This window comes from Panthera tigris, chromosome X (genome assembly GCF_018350195.1).
Source record: "Panthera tigris isolate Pti1 chromosome X, P.tigris_Pti1_mat1.1, whole genome shotgun sequence".
Taxonomy (NCBI): domain Eukaryota; kingdom Metazoa; phylum Chordata; class Mammalia; order Carnivora; family Felidae; genus Panthera; species Panthera tigris.
The window spans coordinates 88,496,641-88,518,824 of record NC_056677.1 but is presented as its reverse complement, the minus strand read 5'-3'; the positions used below and the strand labels follow the sequence as shown (position 1 = coordinate 88,518,824).

Below are 22,184 nucleotides of genomic sequence, written 5' to 3'. Positions count from 1 at the left end.
ATGTTTATAATGATAACAAATTCTGTAAACCTTCCTGACCATCACTCAAAATTGCTGGTGTACTAATTCATTACCCTATTAGAATAACTCATTGCCCCATTACAATTCCAGTTGATAAATTAGAATTCTAGCTGATAAATGGTTCATAGGAATTTTTAAAATCATCATTTTGCACCTCTGAACAAAAAAATGGATCTAGGCAAAGATCATCAATGACTACTAAACCACTGGATCAAAGTTGATGGGGAATTTTTGGTGGCAAAATCAGGCTCATATACTGAACCACTGATCAAACTTAATAAAAAAAAAGTGGGATAACAGATATTTGTGAGAGAAGATGTAATTCAATAGTAAGTACACAGCACTATATACAAAGTATTCTTTTTTGTTTTCTTTAATTTTTTGCAGTATAATTTATGTATAGTATAACACACAAATCTTAAATGCACAGCTGTTTCTATATCCCCAGAAAGTTCTCTAGTTGGTGCCTCTTGCAAGGCAACCTCCAGTCTGTAGGAAATATTGGGGACAGAGGAACAATTTAAATGACATCATGAAGAAACAGTCAGATCAAGAATGTAGAATGTAGGTGCCTGGGTGGCTCAGCTGGTTAAGCGTCCAACTTTGGCTCAGGTCACGATCTCACAGTTCATGGGTTCAAGTCCCACGTTGGGCCCTGCACTGATAGCTTGTGGTCTGGAGCCTGCTTCAGATTCTGTGTTGCCCTCTTTCTCTCTGCCCTTCCCCTGCTCCCACTCTGTGTCTCTCCCTCTCAAACAGGATAAATAATAAATAAACATTAAAAAAGAATGTAGAATGCAGTAGAATACAAATGACCCAGTTTCTCTAATAGCATAATAAAAGAGTTTTAAGAAACATAGAAACCAAATGCAATATGTGAAACTTGAACAAACCAATTGTAAAAAGATATCCATCTTTGAGACAACTGAGGAAATCTGAATAAGGACTGAGTTTTCAAGTATATTTGAAAATTATTGCTAATCTTTTGAGGTGTAATAATAGTATAGCGGTTATGTGGTTATCAGTTGGAGTAACATATTGAAATATGTATTCATTGGTGGAATGGCTGATATGAGGGATTTACCTAAAAATATTCCAAAAAAATAGTGTGTGTGTGTGGGATAGATGTCAAACTGTTGCTAGCTTTTGAAGCTGAGTGATGGGTACATAGAGGTTCATTGTATTATAATCTCTGTACATTTGGGTATGCTTAAAAATTTCCATAATAATAAAACTTTTAAAATTTTCATGTCAAGAGTTGCCTCTGAGCTGAGACATAAGGATGCAGGAACTATCAGGCTACCTATTCCTAAGCACTTCTGAAGTTCTAGTTGAGGGACATGGACTACTCAGGCACTCCTAGACACTTGCAAATGGGAATTGAGAGAATGGACAAGTTTTTTTTTGAGTCTCAGAAGGGCTTATGACATAGTTAATGGTAGCTGTAGTTATTATGAGATATATTATGATTCTTAGGAAGAGCTTCAATAGTCTATTGATATCCACTTATTACACAATAACACAGAAACACATCTGCTAATAAAACCAAGGGTTTTGAGTTTCTTCCCTGCTTTTCCAGGTCCTTACAAACACCAGGCATGAGTAGCACATAAGGTAAGCTACATATTGTTAAGAAGTATAAAGCAAATAGGATGTTTTAATGTTTACATAAAATTTGTACATCCACTAAATTTCTGGAGATCAAGGGATCAGAATGTTTTAACTGTCTTTGTCACATAAACAGACATACTATGTCATCACCCATGTACTTTATACTTGTATAAGTATACTCATCAATCTATGAACACAGAATTTTAGAGCTAAAAGGCACCTTTGACTCTCTAATTTAACAAATGAGAAACTGAGGCTCAGAAAAGTTAAGTATGATTTTCCAAAAGCCAGGACTATTTTTGAACTATAGTTTCCTCCCAGCTCTAAAACACACTGAAAGATATATTTCTACCTAGAAGCTTTTCAGAAAAATTACACTAAATGTGTACTTCCATTTTGAGACACATCCTGATTTTCAGAACATTAAAATGAAAAAGTATACATCTTAGAATTGAGAAAACATTGTATACTTCCAAAGTAGTTTTCTTTTAAGCTTATTGATTTATTTTCAGAGAGACAGAGAAAACAAGCAGGGGAAGGGCAGAGAGAGGGAGAGAGAATATTGAGGCTCCACACTCTTAGCACAGAGCTCAACACGGGGCTCAAACTCACAAACTGTGAGATCACGACCTGAGCCAAAACCAAGAGTTCAACACTTAATTGACCAAGCCACCCAGGTGCCCCCAAAGTAGTTATTTTTTTTAACACAGTGGTTTAAATTAGTGCTTCCCAAACTGATGGTCTTCAAGATACACAAAGAAAGTTATAATATTTGTACATGGTACACTGGGAAGGATATACAACCTGCAGTGATTGGCCCTCTGAACCCAGAGGACTGAGATGATCACGAGGTTGGGAAGTTATGTTTAAGTCAGTTGTAAGATATACATATTTTTAATAAATTGACAAATTGCTAGGATTTAGCACTTTTGTATTTCTTGTCCACATAAAGTAATTTAAAATTTTGGTACATTAGTTTAAATAGACACCTGGATATATAGATAACTGCCAAAATAATAAAGAAAGGCTAATTGTAGGCATATGCCAATTCTTACCCTTAACTTTTTAAAAACTATTTATTTTTTCATTTTAATAGGAATCTTTTCCAGTTGTCTCATAACACTTCGTTTGCTTTTTCTCTGTCTTGACCAACAAAACATTTGATATACAGCAAATATCACTTACTCTGATCCCTTTTGGTCCTGGTGGCCCTGGAATTCCATCATCACCCTGAAAGATACAACAGATTTAGTTCTTGTTCCTCCAAAAATAGCCCTCAAATAACTAATTCTAGATTATGACAATAAGAGACTTAAATTTTTGTGAATCTTTGTGAAAGTGAGAAACTTACCCAAGGAAGAAGCATTTATTATTGAGACTGAAAGCACCTTATTTTTTATCATATAGAAAATAAGAAAGGTCTTGGGGTGTCTGGGTGGATCAGTTGGTTGTGCTTCTGACTTCGGCTGGGGTCATGATCTCACAGCTTGTGAGTTCAAGCCTTGCGTTGGGCTCTGTGCTGACAGCTTGGAGCCTGGAGCCTGCTTTGGATTCTGTGTCTTCCTCTCTTTCTGACTCTCCCCTATTTGCATTCTGTCTCTCTCTCAAAAATAAAAATAAAACATTAAAAAATCTATAAAAAAGTAAGAAAGGTCTTTATTTACTGAGAAGAAAACTGCTGATATGTAGTAGAAACTTTGTACCTGACCTGTAAAATTAATTATGAAAATCATACAAAACAAAAATGTAGTGGTAGTGATACTCCTCAAATCATTTATGCATAAGGAAAATACAAGCTGAAAATCTGGGCATTTTCTATATATTTTTTAAACATTATTTTTTAAATTTTATTATATCTTCTTTTAATGTTTTATATTTGGAAGAGAGAGAGTGCAAGCGGGGAAGGGGCAGAGAGAGAGAGGAGGACAGAGGATCCCAAGTGGGCTCTGTGCTGCTGGCGGAGAGCCTGATGCAGGGTTCCAACGCATGAACCCTGATATCATGAACTGAGCCAAAGAGCCAAAGTCAGATGCTCAACCACTCAACCAACTGAGCCACCCAGGTGCCCCAGGCAGTTTCTTTATTATGTCAATCTGCTGCCATGCTGGTAATAAATGGCATAATCTGAGCCTTAGTATGTGCTGCTCTTGAGTTTGCTGTTCTAAACCTTTGCTTTGTTTTATAAGGCACTTTCTACAGGAAGAGCTTAGGAAAGAACAAGAACAAACCAGACACTCCTTTCTACCTTCTTCTGTTGACTGTAAACAAAAGAGGCTGACCACATGTGTGTTAATTTACCCATTTCTAGTTACAATTGCATTGTTGAGAATTTGAGGTTTTGTCTCACTAAGTTTTTATTAACTAGTTTTTTTAAATAGAATAAAGAAAACCCAATTCTGCTCCAAAAGATGGGAATTTCAGTGGAACATATAAGCTAGTAGGCCACCACCTGAAGCGTTTAGACAGATTTTATTAAACTAAGACATCTTGCTTTACACAAGTGGTTTCTAAATCACACAACTCACAACCTTAGAGGCTCCACTGGGGGTTCCTTGATGCCTATGTCACTACCCTCTTTCAATCAGCGCAGCTTTGTTTTTATGTTTTATGTGGGGCTTCCAGGAAAAGCTTCATTTGGGAAAAGGGTTACCTGGTATATTAGTTTCTTATGCTGTTTTTATAAATTACTACAAACTTAGTGGCTTAAACCAACACAACCTTACTGTTCTGGAAGTCAGAAGTATGACAGTGGTCTCAGTGGCAGAACACTGTTGCTTTCTGGAGGTTCTAGGAGGATAAATCCATTTCCTTTCTTCCAGCTTCTAGAACAGCCAGCCTTCCTCAGCTCTTCAATCTTCAAAGCCAGCTATGGTTGAATGAATCTAACACTGCAACACTCCTACACTGATTCTTCTGCCTCCCTCTTCCCCATTTAAATGACTCTTGTGATTATACTGGGCCCACCTAGATAATCCAGAATAATCTCTGTGGTTGAAGACCAGCTAATAAGCAAATTTAATTCCATCTGCAATCTTAATTTTGCTTGTCTATATAAACTAACATATTCACAAATCCTGAGGATTAGGTCATGGACATCAATTAGGGGATGGGCAGTATTCTGTCTACTATCCTTAACTTCTTAAAAAGTTTAATAATCTATTTCCACAACAGACTCATCTCTAAGGAGATTAAAGTAAATCCAAGTGTATTTTATTTTATTTATTTATTTTTTTAAATGTTAAATTTATTGTGAAATTGGTTTCCATACAACACCCAGTGATCATCCCAACAGGTGCCCTCCTCAACCCAATTCTATTTTAAAACAAGGAGAAGACTGCTTAGTGCATCTTTTTGGGTCTTTCCACAAAAGGCAGGTATAAGACAAAGATTCATTAATGTTGTACTGGTTGTACTAACCAACATGGTTAAATAAGAGACAGATAATAGAGGTACCAAAATTGGAAAGGATGAGGCAAAACTACCACTAAAAGCAAATAAATGATTGTATGAGTGGAAACCCAAGAAAATTACATGAAAGCTACTATAATCAATAAGGTAACTCAGGAAGATAACTGTACACAAAATTAATATGAGAAAATAAATAGCTTTCTTATATACCAACTACCAGTTAGAAAACATAATGGAATAAAATATACAGTTTACAGTAGCAAAAGTAGGATAAAATATTTTGGGATAAACTTAAGAGATGTGCAAGATTCATAAGAAGAAAAGGTTAAAACGTTTCTGAAGTTCAAAATGGGAAATAAGAACAAATGGAAAGGCATTCCATGTTCTTGCATAATAGGAGTCAACATAAAAAATGATCAATTCCCAATAAATTTAGTTAAAATTTGACACAATAAACAGAAATAACATGAGTTTTGAAAAGGCAACTGGATAAGGTGACTCTAACGTTCATATGGAAAAATAAATAATCAAGAACATTGAGGAAAATTCTGGGGAAAAAAAGAGCAGTAAGGGGACGCTAGCCCTGTCAGATACAAAAATACAGCATAATACATCAATAATTAAAATAGTTTGGTTCTGACATTTGAATAAACATATCATTGGAAGAGTATAGAAGGTCTAAAACAAGTGCGTATATTCACATGAATTTGGTTTATAATGAAAGTGGCACTGCAAATCAATGGGGAAATTTATACTGGGACATACTTGTGAGGACATTTGTAAAAAAATAAACATGGAACTTACATCACAAACCGCACACCAGGATGAATTAGAAATAGATATTTACATGAAATGAAACAATATACTTGGATAAAACATGGGAAAATTATTTTATAATCTTACAGTGGGGAAGGCATTTCCTACTCAAAATTCAAAAGCCATAAAGGACCCCTGAAAAACACAGATATACAAAAATATATATACACACACGCACATACTCAGCAAAGACATGACCACCTAGGGGAAATAACTGCAACTCACAACACAGACCAAGGGTAATCTCCCTAATGTATAAATAGCTCATTAACATATAAAATTACCAATAATACAGTAGAAAAATGGGCAAATGATATGAAGACAGTTCACAGAAAACACAAATGATTCTTATACCTATGAAAAGATCCTTAATCTCACTCTTAATAAGAGAAATGCAATCTAAAAGCATTGAGAGACCATTTTCATCTATCAGATTGACAAAAAGTCAAGTCTCATAATAGGGTTGGTGAAACTAGGGAAATTGATCTTCCTGTATATTGCCAAACCAAGGATAAGTCATATAACTTCTTGGGGGGCAATTTGGCAATATCCATAAAAATACATAAAAACATGTACCCTCCTTATGGTAATCTTACAGAGATAATCCCCTATTGGGGAAAGGAAGTCTATTAAAATTATACATCTTAGCAGCACTGTTTGTAGTGGCAAAAAACTGAAAATTATTTAACTAATCATCAATAGGGGACTGGCTTAATAAATTATGGTTTATACATGCAGTGGAATACAATCAAGTTATAAAAGATAATGAGGAAGTTCTGTGTGTACTGACATGAGATGTCTACAATATATATTAAGTGAAAAACAAAGGCCAAACATGTTGAATATGTTACCACTTTATAAACAAACGTAGGTAAAAGTGCGTCTGTGTGTATATAAGCATGTATGTGCATGTATATATTTGTATCTGTGTGCATATCCATAAAAATTATTGAGCATATTCACAAGAAAGTACTAGAAATTAGTATCTGTTAGGGATATGTAGAATTCAGTGCTAATGGATACAGGTGGAAAGGAAATCTTTTTCACAATATACTTTCCTATGTTTATTATTTTGTGTAAATGAATATATTATCAAAAATTAATTTAATTTTATTTTTAAGAATAAAGAAATCCTTTGTAAATTTTTATATATACAATCTATACATGTATTTGTTTTATATATCTTTACTTTCATATATAAGAATATATATTGGGAAGCCTTGGTGGCTCATTTGGTTAAGTGTCTGACTTCGGCTCAGGTCATGATCTCACAGTTTGTGGGTTCAACACCCACGTCAGGCTCTGTGCTGACAGCTCAGAGCCTGAAGCCTGCTTCAGATTCTGTGTCTCCCTCTTTCTCTGCCCCTCTTCCACTTGGGCTGTCTCTCTTTCTCTCAAAAATTAATAAACGTTAAAAAATTTAAAAAAGAATATACATATTAAAAAACAATCCTACCAAATTTTTGACTGAGCATATATGTCAACATATATGCATGTACTAGAACACCCAATCACATAAAAATTATGAAGTATAAATTCAGCTACATTGGGAAGCACGAAATCAGACTGGAAATAGAGGTACAAGGCTCTTCAAATTTAGAATCCCGAAAGTTTAGAAAGCAGTCCAACCTTTTCATTGTACAGATACTGAAATGGAACCACAGCAAAAGACTGGACTAATTTCTAAATCTAAAATGCATACAATCACACCATTAAAAGCTGTCATACTATTGTACAATAGTTCTAGTTAATGCTATATTATTTCAAAGGGATTCTAAGGTAGTTAACTTTTTTTAATCTGCTGCAAATCTTTATTAAAAGTGCCACCTTTCAGCAAGTATGGTGCACAAGAAATTCAGCCCATAATTCACCTGGGTAAACTCAGGTGCAAGAAATGTATCTTTATTTTATTATGGTTCAAAGTAATTTCTATTTCGAAGCTAACATGACTGAACACTTCACTAACATGACTGAAATTTAATCTCAGTTGCTTGAAATCCCCATCTCATTTTTATAAGGCTGTGTCTAAATTATGGAGAGCTTAAGGAGTTCCGAGATGTTGAGGGGTGAGTTAGTCCAGTCCAAGCTAGAATTCATTGAGATGTCCCACGCCAGTAGGACGCATGGATTACTGCTGAGTTAGTGCTCAGTTCCATCCACTTGACTCTTTCAGATCCAGCTGCTACTTCTGTGCCACTTCTGGGTGCACAAGAAATAATCTGCTGTTTTTGCACTTCATTAGACATAAGAAATTCTGTTAAGTGCCCCATCTACTTAACTTCTAGGCAGTCATTTAGAGTCTTGCTTTTTCCTTAGTGTAAAGTTCTACTCAGAAAATTTAGTGCAGGTCCCTTCTGCTCTTGAATCTAACAAGACTACCTTGATATACTGTCACTTCCTCAGAGATCATGCCCAAGCACACCCCCACAATCTATGCTCTGATACAGTTAAGTGTTTATGAGTATTTATGTATTTAAATTAATTTCCTCCTTTATTGGAAAGACTACTTGATGAGTATCCATTTGATATCCTTAATACTCTAATGACATAATGTACCACTATTACATGAAATAAAATTAGGGGGAAAAAAAGGTTTTTAAACTACTTTTCATTTCCAGGCAAAAAACAGACTGGCCCCTTTCATGGTCAGTTCACCAGTCTACCTAATATAGATGGTAAAGGGCAATCAACCAAAAGAACTATTTTTAGAAAACCCAGAAACTTCTCCCAATCTTAGCATTCACTATTATCTCTTTGATTCCCTATCATAACATGCACATGGGGTGATATCCTTGCTTATGGTATAGGAGAGATTGCCTACGCAGCAGTCAACGGGGAAAAGTCTTCCCAACTGATAGGAAAACAGTACCTTTGGATCCATGAGCCTGCACATAGGAAAGAAAGGGTGTATGAACCTATCCTCTCATCTTTCTCTCCCACAGAACAGCCTATGTGACATCTACCTCACCAAAGTCACTGATATACCTATCCCAGGTAGTTGCCACGACTCTGAATTTGACAAACTGCTGAATATGTCACCCACTGTCCAACCCTATAGGTAAACACCTTACTGCTGTGCCACTGAATACAACAAATAGACATGTCTCTAAACATGAAACATTTTAGTACCTCAGATACCCCAACCGTATCACAGTGGACCTGATGTGTTGCCACAGTTGGACTCTGACACTACAGAAACAAAATGCCTCCTCACGTGTCAAATTTCTTCTGTCTGAGATGGGATTAACTGAAGCATCTGGGAAAAGGGAAATGAGATCTGCCACTAGGGCTATTTTGACCTCTATAGTGGTGGTTTCCTCCTCCCCTATACCTGTGCCCACCTGACACAAATTTTCCAATTCCACTTAAGTACCCTACCCACCAGAAGGAACTTTGGGCTGGCTGATCCCCACGGCAATCAATGGCTTTTATACTACCAGCACTGTGTGTGTCTCCCTTGGGGTATTATTATTTGGTAAAAGCCTGGCCTTCAACATTCCTACCAATGTAACACGTACCTACAGGGCATTGATAACAGACTACCAAATATTCAAGACAGTCTCTCCTATTGAGCATATCAAACTAAACAGAGTAAGAGGGGAATTCCAAAACCAGGTGTTCTGGTTACTGAGGAGAACTGTCACGTGGTGGTATTGATTCTATTCATGCGTATGCTCCAGGCAACTTTTCCCACTCAGGGTCATTCAATTACAGCAAGTTATGTACAACCTGTCTTTGACCATTATTTAACTCATCAATGACACTACTTCAGTTTTGGAAGCAGAACAGACTAGCCTCAACACAGCCCTCAACTTCCTCTTGGCCATCCAAGGCAAGATCCTCACTGGTACAGTTCCATGGGGAAAAATAGGACAGTGGGAAAGTTGGTGCTTTTTCTAGTTAAACATTTTGTTTATTACACTGTCACAGTAAAAGGTTTGACTATTCCTTTCATTTTGGCTTGTTGCCTTAATCAGCTACTCTGACACCTGGCAGTTTAGCTCTCTCCAGCTCAGCTGAGCTCCTGACAAAATTCAGTTTTTGTTAAGGATATCAATAATTACATACAATTAGCAACATCTTCCAAAACCATTTGAATATGACAGTAATATTCAGTTTTTTAAACCAACAACAGAATATAGACTCTCAGCTATCCTATTATTTTATTTAGATATATTTTTAGTTGACTTGATACCTAGTCCCACATTTAAGATGACTTAATGCCTCTAGTATTACTGGATGGCAACCTGGTACATACCTTTTGTCCCCGAGGCCCTGGAGGCCCTTCTGGACCTGGAAATCCAGGCAAACCTGGATGGCCTTCCAAACCTGGAAACCCTCTCTCCCCCTGCAATTGAACAAGAATGAAATGTGAGTGAATTTTCAAGCGAAGGCATGGTTGAGATTCAAAAAGATCAAAAAATTATCTAGAGAAAACTAACTTAATTTAATGATACTAAATTCACAGTACCCACAAACAGGAGAAAACCTGTAAGATGTGAGTGGAAAACCACAAACCATTCTGAATTTGTCATATATGGTAATGCAATCAATTGCTTTCCTGTAAAGGTAAAAAGCATATCAGAGATGAAATGAGGTTTAAACATACTGACATCAAGAGTTTACCACGGAAGATGGCAGTAAATCCAGGAAACCAGGTCTGTAGGGGTTACATAAAATAAATATGGTGCAGGGATAAAGAAGTGCAAAACGAAACCATCTGAGAAGTTTTCAGATTTGTTGCAAAGTGGAAGAGTTGCAGAATTACCCAGAAGGGAAATTCATTACTGACTGGAGATAAATTAGTCAGAAAAGGGCTCTAGAACACCAAAAAGTTTATATTTTTCTTATTGTAAGATTAATACAGAAAGGAATGCATGGTTATTGTAGAAGCACAAAAAAACATAAAAGAAAAAAAAAACCGGGAGGAAGAGTTAAGATGGCAGAGTAGTAAGGGGACCCTGGGCTTGTCTCGTCCCTGGAACATACCTAGAGCAACATCAAACCATTTTGAACACCTAGGAAATCGATCTGGGGATTAGCAGAACAATCCATAATTTGAGGGAGAGAATGCAGCAGGTACATGGTGCGGAGAGGTGAATTGGGGGAGAGAAGAGGCCGGTGCCACAGAGGAGGGAGCCGTTTTCACGGAAAGGAGAAAGAGAGAGGGGGAGATTGAGCAGGGCATCAGGTTTGCACAAGAAAGCACTGCCCCTGAAAGCAGCTAGAGAGAAAGAGTGAAGACACACACAGGAGACCGCATAAGAAAACAGTTCCCTAAAACCATTGACAGGGGAAAAGGGAGAGGGTTTCAATACTGCCAGTTTTTTGTAAACAGTGGAGCAAAAAGTCTGAAGTTTCAGAGCCCAGCCCCTAGTGGTGCTCTAGCGAGGAAGGAGGGCAGAGCACAGGCAGCGGACAGCTTGGTCTGAGGATCCCCTGGGTGACACAGAGAGAAGCGGTTCACCTGCTTGGACTGCATTTGATAGAGGTGATACGGCCTCTCCTCTGGCAAAAGACCCAGCGGGCATGTCATCAAGCTGCCATGCCATGTTCACCTCTATAGGAACAAAGACGCCAGCTGAGGGCAGCAAACCCTGGAGCCGGTTGTGTGTTGCAATTTATCATAAATTCTGAGCTGCTGCCACTGTGTGGTAGCACGACCATTTCTGGGACAAGCTGGCCACAGTGTGCACTGGCCACAGTGTGCACTGGCCACAGTGTGCAGAGACCGTGGGTTGGAACAGCGGGGATCTGTGAGGTGTGGGATTTTGAAACACAGCCACACCTGAGATAAAACTCTGGAGAGGGGCACCGCCTGGTAGGCAGACAGCTTGGACACAGATAAGAGGGAGGTGGGGAGCTGATGGAAGCCAGGGACACAGGAGCTGTCAGGGGTGACTGATAGTGTGCCTACAAGGGCACGAAATTCCCATTCCGGAGACTTGAGAGAGGGGTGAAACAATTTTCACCATTAGCCCACCAACACTGATCGACCTCAGTGAGCTAAACAGCGCCACCAAGTGGAGAACAGAGACAACATACCAAAGCCCTGACCACCTGCACACTACAGGCACATCTCCACTAAGGGCAAGTGGGCCTGAGAATCAGAACAGCAGGTCCCTCCCCCCCATAAGACCAGCACAAATCCTTTCCAAGGACTTACTCTACTGACCATAGACTGCTGCAAAGTTTCGACTCTAGGGGAAACTGGATCTACCTTCATGTGGGTTTTTTTGTTTGCTTGTTCATTTGTTTTGTTGTTGCTTCTGTTTTTTTTGTTGTTGTTGTTGTTTTTCTTTTCTTTTGTTTTTGGATACAGAACAAGCAACATTTTTTATTTTATTTGATCTTTAATTTATTTTATTTTTTTTACTTTTAAAATTTTAAATCTTTTTTCTCTCTTCTCTTTTTTCTACCAAGCTTCTCTTAAACAGATCAAAGCAGAGCAAAACATGCTTAGCATCTAACTTTCTTTATCTGATTTTTTTTATTTTTAAATTTTTATTTCATTTCATTATTATTTTTATTGTGTTTTTCTTCCTTAAAAGTGACAAGATAGAGGAATTCACCTCAAAAGAAAGAACAGGAAGAAATGACAGCCAGGGATTTAGTCAATGCAGATAGAAGTAAGATGTCTGAACCAGAATTTAAAACAACAATTATAAGGATACTATCTGGGCTTGAAAAAAGCATAGAAGACACAAGAGAATCCCTTTCTGCAAAGATAAAAGAACTGAAATCTAGTCAGGCCAAAATTAAAAATGCTATAACCAAAATGCAAACCCATATGGAGGCCATAAAAACGAGGATGGATGAGGCAGAGGAGCGAATTAGCGATATAGAAGACAAAATTATGAAATATAATAAAGCTGAAAAGAGGGAAACAAATGTCAGGGGTCATGAAGGCAGACTTGGAATTCAGTGATTTTATTAAGACATAAAAACATTAATATCATAGGAGTCCCAGAAGATGAAGAGGGAGAAGGAGAGGCAGAGGTTTATGTGAGCAAATTACAGCTGAAAACTTCCCTAATATGGGGGAGGACACAGACATCAAAATCCAAGAAGCACAGAGAACTCCCATTAAATTCAACAAAAGCTGGACATTACCCAGACATATCATAGTCAAATTCACAAAATACACAGACAAGGGAAGAATCCTGAAAGCAGAAAGTGGAAAGAAAGTCCTTAAACTTATAAGGGAAGACAGATCAGGTTCACAGCAGATCTGTCCAAAGAAACTTGGCAAGTGAGAAAGGAGACAAGATATATTCAATATGTTGAATGGAAAAAATATGCAGCCAAGAATACTCTCCAACAAGGTTGTCATTCAAAATAGAAGGAGAGATCAAGAGTTTCCCAAACAAAAACTAAAGGAGTTTGTGACCACTAAACCAACCCTACACGAAATATTAAGGGGGGGGGGTAAAAAAAAGATGAAAAGCAACAAAGGCTAGAAAGAACCAGAAAGCATCACCAGAAACGCCAAATCTACAGGTAATATAATGGCACTAAATTCATACCTTTAAATAATCACTCTGAATGTAAATGGACTAAATGCTCCAATCAAAAGACATAGGGTATCAGAATGGAGGAAAAAAAAAAAAAAAAACAAGATCCATCTATATGCTGCCTACAAAAGACCTATTTTAGACCTAAACACACCTGCATGTCGAAAGTGAGATAGAGAACCATCTATCATGCTAATGGCTGCCAAAATAAACCCAGAGTAGCCATACTTATATCAGACAAACTAGATTTTAAAACAAAGACTGTAACAAGAGATGAAGAAGGGAATTGTACCATAATTAAGGGGTCTATCCATCAAGAAGATCTAACAATTGTAAATATTACGCCTCCAACTTGAAAACAGCCAAACATATAAATCAATCAATAACGAAAGGAAACTCACTGATAATAATACAATAATAATAAGGGACTTTAACATCCCACTTACAACAATGGAAAGATCACCTAAGCAGAAAATAAACCATGAAATAATGGCTTTGAATGACACACTGGACCAGATGGACTTAGCAGATATATTCAGAGCATTTCATCCTAAAACGGAAGAATACACATTCTTTTTGAGTGCACATGGAACATTCTCCAGAATAGATCACATACTGGGTCACAAATCAGCCCCCAACAAGTACAGAAAGATCAAGATCACACCATGCATATTTTCAGATCACGACGCTATGAAACTTGAAGTCAACCATAAGACCAAATTTGGAAATGGGTGCCTGGGAGGCTCAGTTGCTTAAGCGTCCAACTCTTGATTTTGGCTTAGGTCATGATCTCATGGTTTATGAGTGAAAGCCCCACATCGGGCTTTGTGTTGACAGCATGGAGCTTGCTTGAGATTCTCTCTCTTTCCCTCTCTCTCTGCCCCTTCTTTCTCCACTCTCTCTCTCTCTCTTGCTCTCAAAATAAATAAATAAACTTTAAAAATAAAAGAAAAAGAAAAAAATTGGAAAGCTTTCAAATACATGGAGGTTAAGGAATATCCTACTAAAGAATGAATGGGTTAACCAGGAAATTAAAGAAGAAATAAAAAAATACATGGAAGTAAATGGAAATGAAAACATGACAGTCCAAAACCTTTGGGATGCAGCAAAGGCACTCCTAAGAGGGAAGTATATTGAAATTCAGACCTAGCTCAGGAAACAAAAAAGGTCCCAAATACACAACCTTACCTTACACCTAAAGGAGCTACAAAAGGAACAGCAAATAAAGCCTGAAGCCAGCAGAAGAATGGAAATAATAAAGATTAAAGCAGAAATAAATGATATAAAAACAAATAAACAAAAAACAAAGAGTAGAACAGATCAACAAAACTAAGACCTGGTTCTTTGAAAGAATTAACGAAATTGATAAACCCCTAGCCAGACTTAACAAAAAGGAAAGAAAGGACCCAAATACATAAAATCACATATGAAAGAAGAGAGATCACAACCAACACCACAGAAATACAATTACAACAGAATACCGTGAAAAATTATATGCCAGCAAACTGGGAAATCTGGAAGAAATGGACAAATTCTACAAAATTGCATACTACCCAAACTCAAACAGAAAGAAATAGAAATTTTGAACAGACCCACAAAAAACAAAAAAATTGAATCAGTAATTGAAAATCACCCAACAAACAAGAGTCCTGGGCTAGATGGCTTCCCAGTGGAATTCTATCAGACATTTAAAGAAGAGTTAACACCTATTCTTCTCAAACTGTTCCAAAAAATAGAAATGGAAGGAAAACTCTCCCAAACTCATTCTATGAAGCAGGCATTACCTTGATTCCAAAACCAAAGACCCGAGTAAAAATAATATCCAGGCCAATATCCCTGATGAACACGGATGCAAAACTTCTCAACAAGATTCAACAGTATTCAACAGTACATTAAAATAATTATTCTCCATGATCAAGTGGGATTTATTCCTAGGCTGTGGGGCTGGTTCAATATTTGCAAATCAATCAAAGTGATACACCACATTAATAAAAGAAAGGATAAGAACCATATGATCCTATCAATAAATGCAGAAAAAGCATTTGACAAAATACAGCATTTATCCATTCTTGATAAAAATTTTCAACAAAGTAGGGATAGCTGGAACATACCTCAACATCAAAAAGTCCACATACAATACACCCACAGCTAACATCATCCTCAATGGGGAAAAACTGAGAGCCTTTCCCCTATGGTCAGTAACAAGACAAGGATGTCCACTGGCATCAGTACTATTTAACATAGTACTGGAAGCTTTTGCCTCAGCAATTAGACAACAAAAAGAAATAAAAGACATCCAAATCAATAAGGAAAAAATCAAACTTTCACTATTTGGAGATGATATGAGATTCTATGTAGAAACCCCAAATGACTCCAACAAAAAAATTGCTAGAACTAAGTTGCAGGATATAAAATCAACGTGCAGAAATCTATTGCATTCCTATACACCAATAATGAAGCAGCAGAAAAAAAAATCAAGGAATCAGTCCCATTTATAATTGCACCAAGAACAATAAGATTCATAGGAATAAACCTAATTAAAGAGGTAAAAGGTCTGTACTCTGAAAACTATAGAAGACTTATGAAAGATATTGAAGAGGACACAAAAAAATGGAAAAGCATTACATGCTCATGGATTGGAAGAACAAATATTACTAAAATGTTTCTAATATTCAAAGCAATCTACACATTTAATGCAATCCCTACCAAAATACCACCAGCATTTTTCACAGAACTATAACAAACAATCCTAAAATTTGTATGGAATCACAAAAGACCCCAAATGTCCAAAGCAATCCTGAAAAAGAAAAACAAAACTGGAGGCATTACGATTCCAGATTTCTTTTTTTTTTTTAATTTTTTTTAACGTTTATTTATTTTTGAGACAGAGAGAGACAGAGCATGAATGGGGGAGGGTCAGAGAGAGAGGGAAACACAGAATCTGAGGCAGGCTCCAGGCTCTGAGCTGTCAGCACAGAGCCCAACGCGGGGCTCGAACTCACGGACCGCGAGATCATGACCTGAGCCAAAGTCAGATGCTTAACCGACTGAGCCACCCAGGGGCCCCACGATTCCAGATTTCAAGCTATATTACAAAGCTGTAGTCATCAAGACAGTATGGTACTGGCACAAAAACAGACACATAGATCAATGGAACAAAACAGAAAACTCAGAAGTGGACCCACAACTATATGGTCAACTAATCTTCTACAAAGCAGGAAAGAATATCCAGTGGAAAAAGGACTGTCTTTTCAACAAATGGTGTTGGGAAAACTGGACAGCTACATGCAAAAGAATGAAACTAGACCACTTTCTTTCTCCATACACAAAACAAATTCAAATGGATGAAAGACCTAAAAGTCAGGCAGGAAACTATAAAAATCCTAGAGGAGAACACAGGCAGCAACCTCTTTGACCTATGCTGGACCAACTTTTTACTAGACATGTCACCAAAGGCAAGGGAAACAAAAGCAAACATGAACTATTGGGACTTCATCAAGATAAAAAGCTTCTGCACAGTGAAAGAAACGATCAACAAAACTGAAAGGCAGCCTATGAAGTGGGAGAAGATATTTGCAAGTGACATATCTGATAAAGGGTTAGTACCCAAAATCTATAAAGAACTTAACAAATTCAATACCCAGAAAACAAATAACCCAGTCAAGAAACGGGCACAAGACATGAATAGACACTTTTTCAAAGAAGACATCCAAATGGCTAACAAACACATGAGAAGATGCTCAACATCACTCATTGTCAGGGAAATGTAAGTCAAAACCACGATAAGATACCACCTCACACCTGTCAGAATGGCTAAAATCAACAACACAAGATACAACAGGTGTTGGCGAGGATGCAGAGAAAGGGGAATCCTCTTGTAGTGTTGGTGGGAAATCAAACTATTGCAGCCACTCTGGAGACCAATAGTGGTCTGGAGACCACTCTTGGAGGTTCCTCAAGAAACTAAAAATAGAACTACCCTATGATGCAGCAATTGCACTATTAGATATTTACCCAAAGAATACAAACACAGATTCGAAGGGGTACATGCACCCCAATGTTTATAGCAGAATTATCAACAATAGCCAAACTATGGAGAGAGCCCAAATGTCCATTGACTGATGAATGGATAAAGAAGAGGTAGTACATATATACGATGGAATATTGCTCAGCCATCAAAAAGAATGAAATCTTGCCATTTGCAACGACCTGGATGGAGCTAGAATGTATTATGCTAAGAGAAATAAGTCAATCAGAGGAAGATAAATGCCATATGATTTCACTCATATGTGGAATTTAAGAAACAAAACAGATAAACATATAGGAAGTGGGCGGGGTGGGGGAGAGAAGAAAGGGAAACAAACCACAAGAGCCTCTTAATGATAGAGAACAAACTGATGGTTGATGAAGGGAGGTGGGTAGGAGATAGATGGGTGGTAGGTACTAAGGAGGGCACTTGTGATGAGCACAAGTATGTAAGTGATGAATCACTGAATTCTCATAAAATCAATATTGTACTATATGTTAACTAGGATTTAAATTTAAAAAGGGGAAATACATACATACGTACGTACATACGTATAATGAGGAATCACTAAAAAAAAAAAAAGAAAGAGGGCATTCTAAAATTAACTGGCTTATATTCTTCAAAAATGACAAAGAATACCTGAGGGACTGTTCTAGATTAAAGGAGACTAATGAGATGTGGCAGATAAATGTATGACCCTAGACTATGAGGGGTAAAATACACACACACACACACACACACACACACACACACACGTGCATACACATACTTTGAACAATCAAAGGGAAAACTGACAAAATTCAGATATGGACTGTGGATTAGATAGTAGCATTATATCAATGTTAATTTCCTGATTTCAATAATTGCACTAGGTTATTTCAAAATTTAAATATTAAGTGTCTTTGATAGAGCAAAAGTGGTAAAGGATGTAGAAGAGTTCCTTGTATTACTTTTGCAATTATTTTGTAACCTTAAATTATATCATAATAAAATGCTACCCAAAAATTAAAAGAAAAAAAGAAAAACCCATCAGTAATTCCTCTACTCAGAGTTACTATTTGAACTGTGACTCAAGTCCAATTCTGAGCACAGCACTTAATCAACACCAACACAGGAGGGCTGCCAACCCACCAGTGAGGATTCACTACATCTTATCAGCATCTATACACTAAGGTTGCCCAATATGCATATCTGCACAGATAGATAACTGGGGGTTGCAGAGTCACCATCTATACTAATATACCATCATATCAACACATTAAGGGTTAGTTGACTTGCATATAGCCAATTATAGAAAGAGTATGAATCCCGACAACCCTAGGCGATCCAATAACAGAAAGCAAATCCACCACTATCAAGTTTAAGAACTGTGAGGGCTCATAGCTCCATGACATGTGCTCCCAACAGCAGGGTCGCAAGGAGTTCCTCTACTTTTCTAAGGCTTGAAGGCTGAATCTCTGGCCAGAGGCTCTGGACCTCATTCTGGGAACCCTTTCACACCAGATCCTATCCACAGTGACAGCCTAGGTAGCACCTAGAAAGAGAAAGCATCCATATCTATAAAGCAACTGACTAGTGGGCCATTGCAGGCACATACCCCTAGAGGTTAAGGTACAGTAGAATTTTACTACACACCCCCAGTGTGCGTGTATATGTGTATGTGAGAGAGACAGAGAGACAGAGAGAGAGAATGTGTATGTGGTAAGTACTAAGTTTAGTCTAGGTAGCTTAGACAATTTTGTATTAAATAATTGTTATGTTGAATCATTTTATAATAAAAATAAGTACTTTGAAAAAAAAAGCTACTTCTGGCCAGTTTCCACTCATTACTTCAAAGCCAATAAAGCAAATGTCAGTCAAATAATGGTAGGTCTAAGAGCCCAATGTGGGGTTCAATCTCGTCAACTGTGAGCTCATGACTGAGCTGAAATCAGGAGTCGGATGATTAAGCAACTCTGATACCTAGGCACTCCTCTTTGTTATTTTAATTAGTGATATAATTATAATAATTTAGTATTAATCAAACTCATCAATTATTTTCAAGGAAACAGAGCAAGAGGGTAAATAAAAGGTTCAAACTTTTAGAGCTGGATTGTCTCAAATCATTACATAGCTCATTTCTGGCAGAGCTGGTAGTAGAAATCTGACTGCAAGTGCAACTCAAAAAGGAAGCTGGAAGGAAAAAAAAAACTAGTTTAAGTAGATTTCCGTAAGTGGAAAACATAGCTACATTTTGGGATCTCCACTGGTATTTACAGCATCTTTCTGCCAAGACTTGAGGATAATATTTGAAGAAAGCAAATTTTCTCAGAAGCAAAACTGCTATTTAGATAAGAGAGGAATAAACCAGAAATTGAAAGAGAGGGCTAAAAAGTTTAATTGTGTTTGTATTAATAAAACCATATACCTATAAATTACATATCCTGAAATCTCCTCATAATAGTCAAATGATGTGGCCCTATCTAGCTGACTGAGCAATATTATACCAAGGAAGATAGAAGAGCACCTACTGGACAGTGGCAAAAAAAAATTGTAACAACCATCTCCAGCCTTTAAAGGTAGAAAGTTTCCTGCAGTAGAAACTATAGAAGCCTGCCATGAGACGGGTGAGGGAGGTTTTTCTACCTAATTCCTACGTATGGTAGGGAGGGTTGACATCTCGTTTGCCTACCTTTTGCTACCAGTGGTAAGGCAATCATTTCATCCTTAAAACTAACCTAAAATTTACTGTAATTTGCTAACACTCACGAACATAGAAAATGGCATAATTGTATCTATTTGTGAAGGTCAAACTTTTAAAAAAAAAAAAACCTGGTTGATGCTGCCTGTCCATATTTGGATAAAAAATTACTCTTATTTTCTCTCTCTGCCTGTCCCTTAAATACTGTTTTACTCTGGATTCCCTTTTTGACCCTTCTCTGTCTTTCTCTGGGATATCTCAAATATCAACACTGTTTTTAAAATCTAGGCTCATAGGGCTAACTGTCTTAAATATCTCCACTTGAATATCACAGAGGAACCTAAAACTCAACAATAATAATAATAACAAACTATCGAACTATTCTAACTCTTTCCATGTTTTACCTTATTTGATTCTCCCAATGACAATGACAATATGGGGTAAATACTACTATTATTTCCATTTTACAGATGAAGAATTAGAGCAAAGAGAAATTGTGTAATTTTCCCCAGAGCAAACTTCATATAAAAAATTGAGTTCGTTATCTTTCTACCCTCTTCTCTATTCTAGGAAATAGGACAACTTAGACCAGAAATGTGTAATAATCTTGACTCCACTCTCCATTACACCTTCATCTAATTAATCATGCTATGTCCATCATCCCATTCTTAGTGCCCAACAGGACAAATAGTAAATATTCATTCAGTGAATGAACTTCCTTAATGGATTATATAACACTTATGGCACATACTTTTGCCCAAATTCAGAAAAAAAATGTTAGGGTTAGGAAAAATTATATAAAGGATAACTTTTTGTGATAAAGCACTTTTATATACACAAGACAGCATTAAAAAGAATAACAGACTGATTTACTTAGAAGGAGAACGTGCTTTGTGAGTCAAAGGTGCCCATTAAAATGTTACAATTTTATAGGAAGGGCACTTTATAATCACAATAAGAAAGTTACATGATCATGGGAATGAAAAACATATTTTAAGAATACTTTCTCAAGGCAGATACAAAATTAACAGGAAAAGTACTGGCTTTATGAGGATAGAAAAAATAAAAAGTGGGGAAAACTGCTATAATGAGCATTAAGGTTTACATTATTTTTGTATTATAATATTGCAAAAATCTAAAAACTATATAAACATGGGAAAGGCAATGTCGTTAATGAACAAATGAAAACAATGATTAACTTAAAAAAATGAAGTTATAGGCAATTTTCTCTTCTTTTTGAGTAATTACTATTGTGTTTTTATAATTATATAGTACAAAGAAATATTTGATGTAATATAATTAGGAGAACAAGAATATAGATCTTTGACAACTGCCAAATGGAGATAATGTAGGTCAGATTAAATTGTAGCTTGTATCAAAACCACTTAGACAACTTGTTAAAACACAGATTGCCTGGTCTTACCCCCAGAGTTACACTGAGTAGGTCTGCTATGGAACCTAGGAACTTGCATTTCTAACAAGCTCCCAGTAAGTACTGATGCCACTGGTAGAGGGGAACACCTTGTTAAGATAATGTGTCAGTGTGACATGAATTTTTATTTTACTTTATAATTTTTATTTAAGTATAGTTGACATACAATGTTATACCAGTTTCAGGTGTACAACATAGTGATTTGACAATTCTATACATTAATCTATGTTCACCACGATAAACACAGTTACAATCTACATGACATGAATTTTAGGTTGTCAGCTGGTAATTTCTTGTTGTCATCAGGAGTCTAGCAAGTTTTGGTTTTAGCAGTGTGTACTTGGACACATTTCTTTGCCAGAATTGGCATATTTTATTATTTCTGTATTAATCTTACTTTTTAAAAGCAGATTTACTGAGCTACAATTAATATACAATAAATTGCACATATTTAAAGTATACAATTTGAAATTTTTTTCACATAGGTGACAATCAAAATAATGAACATATCTATCACTCACAAAAATTTCCTTGTCTTTTCAACAAATGTTGCTCAAACAACTAGACATCCATATGTAAAAAAAAAAATCTAGACAGAGACCTCACACTTAATAAAAATTAACTCAAAACGGATCAAATAGAAAACTATAAAACTCCTAAAAGATAACACAGGAG

General features: G+C 36.7%; 1 protein-coding gene across 3 annotated transcripts in view; it reads right to left on the bottom strand.

The window, feature by feature from the left end:
• COL4A5 (collagen type IV alpha 5 chain) overlaps positions 1-22,184 on the bottom strand; it is a 236,354-nt gene that overhangs the window by 113,707 nt on the left and 100,463 nt on the right. For all 3 annotated transcript variants that reach the window (XM_042974017.1, XM_042974018.1, XM_042974019.1), the window contains exons 3-4: positions 10,115-10,204; positions 2,818-2,862 (exon numbers count right to left, since the gene is read on the bottom strand). In XM_042974017.1, coding sequence (XP_042829951.1) covers positions 2,818-2,862; positions 10,115-10,204 — 135 coding nt within the window. The remainder of the gene's footprint in view (positions 1-2,817; positions 2,863-10,114; positions 10,205-22,184) is intronic.